This window comes from Pseudorasbora parva, chromosome 7, assembly GCF_024679245.1.
Source record: "Pseudorasbora parva isolate DD20220531a chromosome 7, ASM2467924v1, whole genome shotgun sequence".
NCBI classification, from domain to species: domain Eukaryota; kingdom Metazoa; phylum Chordata; class Actinopteri; order Cypriniformes; family Gobionidae; genus Pseudorasbora; species Pseudorasbora parva.
The window spans coordinates 43,775,631-43,789,745 of NC_090178.1; the positions used below are offsets into that span (position 1 = coordinate 43,775,631).

At 36.2% G+C, this 14,115-nt stretch overlaps 1 protein-coding gene across 9 annotated transcripts in view; it reads right to left on the reverse strand.

Annotated features, from left to right (window-relative positions):
- Nucleotides 1-14,115, reverse strand: part of plecb (plectin b) — a 212,929-nt gene that overhangs the window by 27,664 nt on the left and 171,150 nt on the right. For 7 of the 9 annotated variants that reach the window (XM_067449299.1, XM_067449298.1, XM_067449302.1 and 4 more), the window contains 9 exons: nucleotides 13,341-13,447; nucleotides 11,130-11,249; nucleotides 7,249-7,344; nucleotides 5,914-6,041; nucleotides 4,243-4,336; nucleotides 3,967-4,121; nucleotides 2,768-3,095; nucleotides 511-588; nucleotides 261-422 (listed from right to left, as the gene is read on the reverse strand). In XM_067449299.1, the coding sequence (XP_067305400.1) occupies nucleotides 261-422; nucleotides 511-588; nucleotides 2,768-3,095; nucleotides 3,967-4,121; nucleotides 4,243-4,336; nucleotides 5,914-6,041; nucleotides 7,249-7,344; nucleotides 11,130-11,249; nucleotides 13,341-13,447 (1,268 nt within the window). Of the gene's footprint in view, nucleotides 1-260; nucleotides 423-510; nucleotides 589-2,369; nucleotides 2,424-2,767; nucleotides 3,096-3,966; nucleotides 4,122-4,242; nucleotides 4,337-5,913; nucleotides 6,042-7,248; nucleotides 7,345-11,129; nucleotides 11,250-13,340; nucleotides 13,448-14,115 lie in introns of all 9 variants that reach the window. The other 2 variants (XM_067449295.1, XM_067449294.1) reach the window with 1 other exon arrangement.

Below are 14,115 nucleotides of genomic sequence, written 5' to 3' on the forward strand. Positions count from 1 at the left end.
CCCGTGGAAAAAAACGCAGACTTGGCAACACAGTGCAGTTGAGCTCTGTTGACATTTGACAATGCGTTGCTTCGTTGCTCTGATTGGTTGTAGGTCTATCCAATTGAGGTCTTTCCTGGTTCAGTTAAAACGCCCCATAATCACAGCCCAATGGAGCAGTTTCAGACTCATATTCTGACTAGAATTGAGAATGACCACTTCAGGCTAAACCCTAACAGATAAACAGGTTTATAAAAGGCTTTTTTTGGCTCAACACTTACTGAATAGTTCTCTTTTTTTGCACCCATGTTGGTGTTGTGCTCACTCCAGTCGTAATTGATTTCCTCTTCCTCTTTATCATTAAGCCACATCAGTTCTTTGGTGGAGGCGTTGACAAAGTTATATAGCTGGTCAAGATTTCTCATGCGGGACTTGGAGGAGTTCTGGAGAGAAGAAAAATACAGTATATGCTTACACGGAAGAGCACAGACTGAAGGATTTTTTTTAACAGTTACCGGTTAGAAAGCTCACCAGCAGTCTGTTGTACTGCAGATCCAGTTTGCCCAGATATTCTCTGTATGTGCCTTTACTAACAGCTGAGAGTTGGTTCTGAAATACACAAAGAGGCAGAGACGTCAGATCAAGAGATGCTCTAAAGCTCTTTAAACCCTTAACTCTCACCGTCCTGCTAGTGGGACGCTCTTTTATACATATCACATACTTTAGTAAATCATCATAAATTAGGTATCGTTCGAAAGCGTAAAAACTCAAAAACCATTCTGTGAAAACCATTTGAACATTACGTTACCATGGAAACTGTACTTTCAATTATTTTGGCAGGCTCCTCCCCCTAGTGTGCGGTGTCATGTTTCAAATTAAGAAATGAGTTAACTACTTTATAATCAAAACCTTTTCTAATCTTGAAAAAAAAACACATCATTGGAAAGGTCCGTGTTTAAAGGTTTCATATTTGGTGACTGTTTTGTAATGAAATAAAATGGAATGAGGGTGAAACCCGATGGCTATTTTTTGCTACAGCACCTAAAGCTTCAATTTTTGTGATATTTGCTTTAAATTTGGAACACAACTTGTGTCGACATATGACTTTGATTTTATAGTAATTTTATAGTAAAAAATATTTGGTAAAGTATGTATTTTATATAAATTGTTTAGGACAGTACATGTGATTTACTGTAAATATAAACCTTCCATAACTTTTTCATTCTTTTATTTTTTAAAGTGCTTTCACTTCAGCTGAGAGCCTTCTTTAAAATCAGGTTTGTAGTTTTGTATTCCAAAGCATTCTTGATTTACAACCATTTAGTTAGGATAGTGCATTTTCATGTCTATGCTCAAAACGGGGAGTGACAGCAAAATTAGTCAAAATTAGCAAAAATAAGTCCAGTGACAAGTTTACTAAGCAGCTTTACTATAAATCATGATGTTAAAGTTAATATCTTCTTGCTTTATAGCCGCATTTAGAGCTGGACGATAATATATTTTACATTTTGCGACGTTATGCAGTGGTGGCCAAAATTATGAGAACACTTGGCATCTGGGAGTTGCCTTATTGGGCCTGGATTTATTTATACGGGCACCGGAACTACCTGCGACGGAAGGAATCTGCTGGAACACTGAAAATGATGGACTGGCCCCCTAAAAGTCTGGATCTCAACCCTATCGAGCACATTTTGGGCGAGTTGGAAAATAAACTGGATATGTACTGTACATTCACAGGAAAGTCTAGTGTTGAAGTTCTCAGAGGAAATATACTGACACTATGCCAGAGAGATGTGCTGCTGTAATTGCTGCAAAAGTTGGACATATCAAATATTAAAGTAAAAATATATATATCAAATATATATATTTGATAGTAAGAGCAACCATCAGCATGTTTCATGAAAATTTTGAAATTAAATCATATTTTTGAGGCTATAAAGGTCAATATTTTCAGATCTGTCAGGTATTCTAATAATTTTGGCCACCAATGTAGAAAAAATTCCACAGCCAAGATTTGCTAAAATAGTATATATCGCTTTATGTGAATGTACTGTAGATGTATCAAACTTTTAATATACTGATGTGTGGTAAAGATTACATTTTGAGATGATATAAACAATTACTTGGCTCAGATTTACTCAACTATATTGGTTTGCATGAGTATACTGTGAGTATGCAGATGAAGCTGATAATACTTCTATATCCAACTTTACATAAAGAGCTGTGCGATAAATAACATAGTTTACATTTTGAGAAGATACAGTAAAAACAATCAATCAGTTGAGACTTGCTGTATATACTGTATCTCTTTACGTGAGTGTACTTAGTAAAAGTTAGATTTACTTTTAATTAGTGCTGTAACGGTACAAAAAACTGAGTCGGGTACGTACCTTGGTTTTGAAATCACGGTTCGGTACTTGTTCGGTACAGTAGGGGGAAGAAAACTAAACATAAAATAGCTTTTTTTATTATTAAAAAGTGGTTTATAGAAAAAAAATGTGTCTGTCTTTTAGATATAATAATCAACACTCAAATAACAAACTGTAAGAAAACATGTAAATTGCACGAAGCAGTTTTTGCATTAACTTTTAAATCTAGTTATATGTTTTTACTCCAATTTGTTGTTGAAGGATGAATTGTGTACCGTTACACCCCTAATTACTATTTAATCAAAAGGTACAGCTAGGTAAAGCTAGGTCAACTTCAACAATGGGTTGACTTCAACAATACTGTGGGTGGTGTATCGTGTTTTTTTCGGTTCGGTTACAAAACTCAAAAAATCAAGTACCTCATCTGCTCGTGCTCGCTCAATCTTAGCCTTGAAGTCCTCAATGGTTTGGTGAAGACCTCTGTGGCTGCCCAGCTGAGACTCCACAGACGGAAGATCGATGCCCCACTCGGAGGTATCGATCCTGCGCTGGTTCTCCTCCACCCAGGCTAACAGGTCCTGTGCGTAGCGGAGCGTGACGTCGTCCAGCTCAGGGCGCACACGTTGCGTAGACTTCTGCTGGGACACTTGTGTCACGGAGACGTGAGAAGCAGTGCTGACGCTGGTCTTGAGCCTTAGATTGTAGTCACTGCGCAAGTTCACCAAGCGCTCATGCAAGCGGTAGACCCTGAGAAAAGAAAATCAAGTCATTCTTTTTGCTTGATTTAAAGAGGTTTAGCAGTGACTTCGACTATTTTGACCAATTCCAAAAAAAAGCACTGATGGGAGTAGAAAGTTCAGCGTGTGATCTACTGACAATGTGCAAATGAAAGAACACAGACACAGTTGGATAATTTCCATATTTAGCACCTGGTTTAAAACATGCTTTTTTTGGGGGGGTAAATAATGGCGCAAACACCACTAGATTGACTAGCGCCAACCTTAGTTAATCAAATGAAAATGGAAAGCTCAATAAATTAACAAAACAAAAAACAATAAAAGCAATAGACTCTCAGTCTGGTAACAAAAAATATATGAAAATGGATGGAACCTGCAACAGATGATTGTGTTGTAGGTGCATATTAGGAGTGGCACGGTTCACAAAACTCATGGTTCGGTTCGTATCACAGTTTTCAGTTCTGTACGGTTCTTGTGGTTGTTTTTTCTTTTAATCGTTACACTCCATAAATGTACTTCAGCATATGTTCCTTATTTTCCATTCCTTATTTTCCATAATGTAATGATAAAAATTAAACTTTCATATATTTTAGATTCATTGCACACCAACTGAAATATTTCAGGTCTTTTATTGTTTTAATACTGATGATTTTGGCATACAGCTCATGAAAACCCAAAAATCTCAAAAAATTAGCATATCATGAAAAGGTTCTCTAAACGAGCTATTAACCTAATCATCTGAATCAACTAATTAACTCTAAACACCTGCAAAAGATTCCTGAGGCTTTTAAAAACTCCCAGCCTGGTTCATTACTCAAAACCGCAATCATGGGTAAGACTGCCGACCTGACTGCTGTCCAGAAGGCCATCATTGGACTCACCTGCGATACATCTGCTCTGCCTGCAGGTGGCGGCCATCTTTGAGAGCCTGAACGTCGTTAAAGAGGAGACGGATCATGCCATCAGCTTTGTCCAGATCTCTCTCCACCTCTACCGTGTGCTGCGGTGGTTTCCCCGCGTTCAGGAAACGAATATCCTGCAACAACAGCGACAGTATGAATGCATAATCGAAGCCTTTACAGCAACTTTGTAGTTTATGGTAAAATTTGACTGAATAATAACCGCATTTTGTAGATTCTACAGATCTATGCTCTTACCTTCTGCAGTAGAGACTCAGTCTGGTTGAGTTGCTCCTCACACATGCCTGATTCCATCTGCACTTTATTGACAATCTGTTGGAGACGTTCTAACCTGGAAAGGATCAGAATTTGCATACCAATAATTACATTTTCTAAATTGGAAGTTCTTGTCCAGAATAAGCTGAAATCAAAGCTGAAAACAGTCAAAGGTCTGGTGTACACAGGACTATATATAGAAGCTTGTTTACGCCACAGAATATTTTTCCTTTTAAAAATAATTGCGACTTTTTATCTCACAATTATAAAGTCAGAGTTGCATGAATTATAAGAGTTGGGAATTATAAAGTCCAATATTGAGGGAAAAAAGACTTTATATCTCGCAATTCTAACTTTATATCACCTAACATATTCTGTCTATAAAGCAATATTCATTTGAAACTAAAATAATACAAATCACAATAAAATGATAGGAAATTCCTTCATACAACCACTAAAAATTGGTTAAAAGTAACTGAGAAAACAAAAACATCAAGAAACTCACAGTTTTCCGCGACGAAGCAAATACTCTAAACGATATGAGTCGGTCATAAAGGCCATTTTTTATAATCCAACAGCATGCAAGAATTTCTCAGAGATGCATAAAAACATGTTTTTCTTGTTATAATCCTGTCATGGGACTCGGACAGACCAAGCCACAGCCAGGAAAAAGTTGTCCAGTCCATAAAGGATCTGTGTGCTGCATATCACTCTTGTCCAGCAAGAAGCAACATTGTCTTGTGACGGGGGATGTGTCCTGTTTTAGATGATACTCCCTCGCCTTCTAGATGATTGATATTGAAAACCGGTCCAGTTCGTTCTATTTCATTTTCTCCAGATCAAAATCACAACATTCTTTTACATTTTACAATCGGTAATCTTACTTTAAATGATTCAACTGCCAAAACTTCGGGGTGCCAAAAATATAACAATGTCTATAAGCCAAACCAAAAGTGTTTTTGTTTAAAGTGTTAAAAAATAAAATCTCCTTGATCTGACAAATAGTTCAGGGTTTCTTGCATCAAAATAGCTGTAATTTAGTTATTTGACTACTTTACCTTTAAGATGTATATATGTAAATGATCTCTGTTGTGATTGGCTAAGCACTTTGCATGTGGAAATACCACTCGAGTTCACGCTGTCATTTTGCTGAACAGGTATTAATATGTAAACATAGGCAGTCTGCTTAAGGTTAAGAATACATTAAAATGATAAAAGGTTAAATGAATACATGATAAATATAGTGATGAAAATGCAGGAAAAAAATGTGTTTGTGAAATAATAGTGGAACATGTTCATAGTTAACAAAAGTCACTAAGCAAGCCAATTGACACATCTTATATTTTGTATCAAATGCAGCGAAACTCAAAGTGCTGCTTAAGTATCTAAATACATTTTGGGGCCACATTGAGATCTGGTAGAAATGTATCATTCTCACACAACTCTTATTAGTCTAGAATGCCCTTCATTGTGTGTTATAATGGCTGATGTATGCCAGTTTTTGGACTGGCACACTGTTCTAATCTAGTCAGGCTGAGTCACTCCATTACACACCCATTACCTTTCTGTATTAACAATGACCACGAGTTAAAGCTACAACAAATCTAAGACTGTGTAGAGTGAGAGATCTGTGTTTTCAGACATGTTCCTTACCTCTCAAACTCGATTCTGAGCAGTCTTTCTCTCTCCAGAATGGCCACATGAAGACGCCCCCATTCCTTCTCAACATCAATGGGGTGGTAACCAGGGGGGACCTTAACCTGACCGGCGTTAACCGCACTCTGTGGGAAAACATCATATTAGGACAGAAGTAACAAATCAATATACAGAAATTAAACACTCACATGATTAAATGGTCAATTAAAATGATTTGGTTTCACTTTATTTCGTCCACTTTATCTACACTGTACTTACATTTTTGAGTACAGTCAACTTGGAAATTGAAGTAATTTCAATTTAGGTTACATTAAAGTTGAAAATGGCTTAATTTTAGATGAATGAACGTAAAGACATGTTGTTTTAACTTACTGATCATATAATTTTTGCAGTGTACTTAATATAAGTAACTTTGCAACTGCATGTCAACTAACTCTCCTTAGAGTATTAGTGTTAGGTTGGGGTTCAGGTTAGTAGAATAAGTTGAGATAATTTACGGTTTATGGTCCAATTCTCACTATTAACTAGTTGCTTATTAGCATGCATATTACATCGTTTTTCTGGCAGTTTTTTAGTACTTATAAAGCACATATTAATGGCTTATTCTGGAAGATCATTTTCTACATCCCTTAATTCTACCTAACACCTAAACTTAACCACTACAACAGCTCAATTAGGAGTTTATAGAGGCAAAAGTCTTAGTTAATAGTGAGAACTGTACCCTAATCTAAAGTGCACTGTAAAAATTTTTTGTTGATTTTTGTTGGTTTAACTTAAAAAAGTAAGTAACCTGGTTGCCTTAAAATGTTGTGTTTATTGAACTTAAAAATTTGAGTTGATACAATGAAGGAAATTTGTTCAATAAATAGAAACTCAAAATATTTTGGTATCTGAACCACATAAAAAATTTGAAAAATCATGAAAATAGCACTATTTGGCATGTTTCACTGCGTCATCAGAAATAAAAAACACACAATTACCCAATATGCTTACAAAATCTTTTGATAATATTTTAATAAAGGTTGTCGAATCTCCAAAATGTTCATTGTATTATCTCAAAATTTTAATTTCAATGAACTCAAAATTTTAAGGCAACCTGGTAGCTTTTTTTCTAAATATTTTTTTACAGTGTGGGACCTAAAGTGTTAGCAGACAATCTGCTAATACTCTAATGACTGCTAGTTAACATGTAGTTGCAAAGTTATTTATATATAGTAGTTATATAAAGTGGACTATTGAAATAAAGTTTTACCAATTATTTTGACATCTCATGTTACATGTTTAAATCTCCAAGACTGTAGCATTATGAATTGTGACATCATGTGTACAAACCTCAAAGGACTGGTAGAGGAGTTTGGAGCGGCTCTTGTCTGACTCTTTTGGGGGCAGCTCGGTTTCTTTAAATTTCAGAAACTGACGCCAGAGAATCTAAAATATAATTCAACCAGAAAAACAATAAATAAACACGTAGACAGCTTCCCACAGATACTGGAATGATTATATAGTATACATTGTATTCATATAGTATAAACACAGCTTGACCTTGATCATCCTGAGAAGGTACATTTGAATGGTTCAGTAAATGTGTTAAAAGAGTCCGCTCAGTTATTCATTTAACATGGATTGACAGGACTGGGGATTGTTTCACAAAGCTGGTAACATAAGTACTCTCCCTCAGATCAAGATGATAATTATACCATTACACAGCCACCCCACCCTGATGAGACAGAGCCATACACACTCAAACAAAGATGTTCAAAGACACAACGGCTGCTCTTCATGATGTGGTGTCATATGACATGACTCATGCACTTCAGAGAAAGATTTCTTCTAACAGGATACATTTCTCCCCATGTTATCGAGAGTGTTTGCCCTCTTGGAAAAGGTGGTTCAATATAGAACCCTAGTGTTCTTGACTCATTTTTCAAGAAAACATTTATGCCAAAAAGGTTCTATACACTGTCAAAAACAAAACAAAACAAAAAGAGTACAAAATTGTTCCTTTTAAGGTACAAGTGGCCGTCACTGGGGTGGTACCCTTAAAACCACAAACTTACTGAAAAATCCAAGTCAAACTGCCCAACTAAAGCAAACACTGATCTCCATAATGGTGACCAAACATTTTCAATAAAACATCAACATCTAAACCTGTTAATTCTCAATAAGCGCTTCTACAGACATCTTTCAGGGTTGGAGCCAAAATCTGCAGGACAGCGACTCTCTAGGACCGAACTGAGGAAAACAAAGGTATAGTTGTACCCTAAGGACCAACTGTGTACCTTTAAAGGTACAGTTATATGTTTTGTTTCCCAAGGAAAAAAATTGTACTTCCACTGTTCCCTTTTTTTAGAGTGTACAAGGGCAATGTCTTAAATGATGAAAATATGCTTGCATGAATATAGTCCTTGCATGCTTAAAGGGTTAGTTCACCCAAAAATGAAATTTCTTTCATTAATGACTCACCCCAATGCCGTTCCACACCCGTAAGACCTCCGTTCATCTTCAGAACAGTTTAAAATATTTTAGATTTAGTCCGAGGGCTTTCTGTCCTTTGAATGTAAGTGTTTGCCCACTTGCTGTCCACGTCCAGAAGGTAATGAAAACATCCTCACAGTAGTCCATATGTGACATCAGTTGGTTAGTTAGACTCTTTTGAAGCGTCGACAATACATTTGGGTCCAAAAATAACAAAAAATATGACTATTCAGCATCGTCTTCTCTTCTGTGTTCCTCAAATAAACGATCAAACGGTCATGAATCATGATTCGGATCGCGTGTCAAACTGGCAAACTGCTGAAATCACGTGACATTGGCGATATGAATCACGAATCAATCTGCTGATTCACGACTGTTTGATTCTTTATTTGAGGTTTGAAAACAAACCCGGAAGAGAAGACAATGCTGAATAAAGTCGTAGAAATGTTTTGTCGACGCTTCAAAAGAGTAACCAACTAACCAACTGATGTCACATATGGACTACTTTGATGTTTGTATTACCTTCTGGACGTGGACAGCAAGTGGGCAAACACTTACATTCAAAGGACAGAAAGGCCTCGGACTAAATATAAAATATCTTAAACTGTGTTCTGAAGATGAACAGAGGTCTTACGGCTGAGGAACGACATTAGGGTGAGTCATTAATGAAATAAATTTCATTTTTGGGTGAACTAACCCTTTAATGTTGTTGTTTTTTCTAGTGATAGAGTATGTTTACAAGCTGTTTAGTTCATAACACTGAATTGAAACAAAAAAATTATTTAAAACTAAATTAATTTTTAAAAACTAAATGCACAATATGGTCCCATGATGGAAAACCCTAAAAGGTTAAAAGGTTCACCTGACAGAACCCTTCTTTGTTTCAGAACAGAAAAGGTTTGGGTTGACTTTTTGTCAAGCTACAAACTAATCAATATATATATATCAAGAAGGCTATGGATGGATAGATGAAGCAATAGAAATTATTCATTACTAATTTTGTTACTTCCCAACACTTGTTATGTATCAGTGCATTCTTCTTACATGACCCTGTTACGTTTATACCTCTGTTTAATATTCATTATGGATATTTAGTTTGCTTGTCTTTGTTCCCATGTTCCCGCCATCACTAGTTGTCATGGTAATTCATTATGTTTCTAGACCTTCACTGTGTCCAAATTCACATACTACCTGTCTTAAATGTGACCCTGGACCACAAAACCAGGGTACATTTTTGTAAGAATAGGACAATATTTGGTTAAGATACAGCTATTTGAAAATCTGGAATCTGAGGGTGCATAAAAATCTAAATATTGAGAAAATTGCCTTTAAAGTTGTCCAGATGAAGTCCTTAGCGGTCCATATTACTACTAATAATACATGTTCCTATGGTATATATGCGGTAGGACATTTACAAAATATCTTAATGGAACGTGATCTTAATGTACTAAGGATTTTTAGCTTGAAAAAATAATCATTTTGACCCATACAATGTATTGTTGGCTAATGCCACAAATATTGTGACTTTGTGGTCTTACTGGTTTTGTGGTCAGGGTCACAATTGGTATTCAAAACTAGAATTAGTTTGTCCCAAATCATAGTATTTTGAAATTAGTATTCTGAAGATTCCCGGATGTTAAGATTCCCAGAATTGCAGATCCATGTACACACTAATATTGCCCACAACCCATTCCACATTGGATGAGGATTTGATTAGAACTACAAACATGGATAAAAAGTGTTAAAAAACTACAAACATGGCGAATGTATGAGTCCGACGGTTAAGTAGAGAAGTTTATTTAATGGGTTTGAGTGATTAATAATCATTATATAACCTGACAACATTTTATTTATTTAATGTTATCTACATTATATTTCATCTACATTAGCATTGTGAACTTTTATAAAGATACAGTTGGTCATTAACTTTAAAATGCCTCATTATATTTAAATTGAAAACACATGAGCAGAGTCTCCACATGAAAGACCCATGACTGGCAGATCAACATGCTACTACATTTCTCTCCGATATAGTTCGGAAATTAAGTTAAATTCAATTTAAACTATGAATCGATGATTGACAGGGCAGTTTAAACGCTGACAGGATGCACATAACTAAACATAAGAGCTGTCCGTTAAAGGTGATGAAGTAGTGAATGTCCCAAAGCTTGGCTACTCTTCTGTTTCACACTAAAAACTATGTAGTTTTTCTTCACAAGAAGTGTAAATACTTTTAGGGCGTAGTATAAGTAGGCGAATTGGGAGGCAGCACTTCAGTTCTCTCCACCCTTTGTCTGGTGTTGTTTGTGTTTAAGTACACACTGTTACCGTCCTTCGCTACTTGTTTTTTGTGTTGTTTAATTAAAGTTACCCGTCCTGGCGTCCTCCAGAAAAGACTAACTCAGACCAGTATAAATTCCTATGTTGGCCTGAACTGGTTAATAATATTCAGTGCATTGGTGCTGGTCTAAATATTAGATCTGCATATGCTGCTCACCAGCAAAACTTCATCCACTTGTCAACCAAGGAAAGCTATTCTTTTTGGTTATTAAGAATGGGGTCCAGTATCCAGATCACAGCATATGCTGGTGACCGAGCCGGTCTTTTAACCAAGGTAATTCTACAGAAAACCCAGACAATGTGCATCTCACAACAGATAATGAAGACTGCAGCTCATTCAATAACTGGATAAGACCAGAGTAACTAGTAGCAACCCAAACCACACAACAGCTCCTCACCTCAATCTCCTCATAGCTGCTGGGAAACTTCCTCTCCTCAAAGATGAATATGTGATGTCTGATCCACTGGAAGAGAATGGTGACCAGCTCATAGTATTCCTGCCAGCGCAGCTCCAGCTCCTGCAACAGTGAACAAAAACACACCAAAACTAATCAGAGGAGCACAGGAACGCTCTTTTGCCCCTGTGCTAAGTCACTTATCACATTCACTCAATTAGGTGTCAACAATCGTAGCCTTGTCTGATAACAGCATATGAAGGGAGGGAGGATTCAAAGCACCAAAATAGCTGATCCAGGTTGATAGATAATCTGTGACACAGCGCACATAGATCATTCAATACTCATGATTGATTCAGATGGAGTGAAGGAAGAAGCAAATAAATTGCATTTGACAGCAATTGAAATCCAGGTCACACAAAGGTCTATTACCTCTTCAAGTTTACAGTATATTCCTAAACCTATATCTGTATTCCTAATATACATTAAAGGCGTAAACATGGAGGTGAAATGAGAGGCTTCTGATGGTCAGGATGAGGGTCAAAAAAGGTCTTCAGTCACCATATTTGAACGTATGCAAATTACTTTGTAAACAAAAAATAGTTTTTTTTTTTTGTCTTTTCTTCACACAAAGCTATTGTTCACTCTTAAAAATAATTTTCTTTTTACTTTTTTATTGGAATCTGGTCAACCAAGTACCTTTAACCCCTTAAATGCATGAATGTTTTGCCAATCATTATTGCATATTCAGGTGTTTAGTGACCATGATCTATATCCAACACAGATGGATCTCCACCTGTTGTGATAATATAAAACTCTCCTGATATTAGAGTAACAATTACAGAAGAATAAAATAAAGCATATTTTGTTATCTTTTGGAGCTAGGAAAGGTTCAGTTTGAGCAGATGTTTTACACCATCATCACTGTCCTCGTCAGAGCTCATTTCCCATTACATTCAGCATCTGCCTCATATTCACCATCCGAACATCTTCTCCAAACTATTAAGATCTTTAAAAAAAAAAAAAATCAATATTTTGGATATACTATCCAAATTATTATTAAATATTATCTGACAGCTTCTTCCCCAGATCCACTATCCTGTCCCAATGCTGGATCTGGTGAAGCTGTCAGTGATCAAAATATTGATTTTGAAGATGTTGAAATTGATAGTTTTGAGAATATGTTTGAGATGGTGAATATGAGGCAGATGCTGAATGTAATGGCAAATGAGCTGTGACTAGGACAGTGATGATGGTATAAAACATCTGCTCAAGCTGAACCTTTCCAAGCATACAGGCATATTTTTATACTTTTAATATTTTCTTGTTATTGTTTATAATTAATCGGTTGAGGTATATTAAGAAAGTTGATGTCTAACCTTTAAAAATGAATGAGGAGGAGGGTAGTGAATGACGTCCCGGGTCACTAAAGACCCAAGGTATGCGCTTAAGGGTTAAAATCCATTGCACAAAAGGTTCTTTATAGTGATTTTTTTTTTAAAGTTCTTCACGCTAATTATTTATTAAAAATCTTAATTTTTCTTCTACTGAAGAAACAAACACACCTACACATTGGATGCCCTGGGGGTAAGCAGATAAACATCACATTTACATTTTTGCTATTTGCATTTAAGGTGCAGTCACATTAATACAAATTTTAAGGGCAAAAAGGTTCATTGTCTATTGTCATTAATGTAGCAATGTATGAAGTCACTTTTAAACCAAGCAGCTTTCTGTTTGTGAAGGTGATGAATTTGTGTGACTAACTTAAACACAAGCAAAATCTGCCTTGGGACATTTTTCACCCTCCTTGAAGGCCATGACAACATTTTGCCCATAATACTTTGACAAGCAACGTAAATGTGAACGCATCTTTAGTTCCAAAAGCATGAACATTTCACTAATCTTCTCCTTTTGTGTTGCACGAAAGAAAGAAAATTATGAGGTCTGGAACGAAGCCATACTTTAATGTTCATACATGATGAACATCTCGTCATTGTCAGAGAGACTGGACACTGATACTATTTAGCAGTAACGTGGGAATGGCCAAGGGCAGGAAGCCTTAAGAAACCTCATTCATATAAACGCTTCATTAGTTTTATTAGATTTGGTTTGACTGCATATTAACTGGACTATGTGCTGACAGCCTAAGTCTGGAACTGGTTTGTTAAGCGGCCATTACGTCATTTTAAAATGATGAGGGGAAAAACTCACTTTGGCTTTGCCGCCGTCCTGGACGTCTGGAACCCGTGGCATGGCGTCGTAAAGGGAAGACACATAGGTGATTATGGACTTCTCATCAGGATGAGGCACATCCACATCTGCAATGAGGAGAATTGTAGATCAATAGAAATTCATTATTTCATTCAATGTGTGTGTCATGAAAATGTGATTGTTTGTGTGTCATTTGTTTAAGCAGACTGTAGTATTTCTCTGTGGTGACCGGGACTTGATTTTGTCCATCAGGAATTGATTGGGTTGTTTGAATCTTATGTCGTGCACTTCATCATCAATTTGTGAGGGAGATTACGAGAACACATGGATTATTTTTTTTAAATAATGATGTGCACAGATGAATCATTTATAATAAACAATGCAATATTACATAACATTTTTAATTGTGAATCCATTTTGATTTTATAGTAACCCGTTTATACACAAATCCATGTAGTCAAAGGGTTCACAAACTTTTGACACTAATCTGAAATAATTAATAAATGAAAGACTAAAACTAAATGAAACAGTTACTGAAAAACTAACTGAAATAAAATTATAATTAGCTAAAATAATTAATCGTGTTTGTTAATAAGCTCTAATCCTGTGGCGGAAAATCGGACCTGTGGCTGTTTAGAGAAATACCAGTAGATGGCGCTTCATGCATGTGAGCTGAGGCAGTAGGGCTGGGCGATTAAATCCTAAGCAGCTATTAAATCACTATTGCATTTAAAAAACAAGACGCTGGCAATGAAGCTTTAAACTTGAGCGCTGT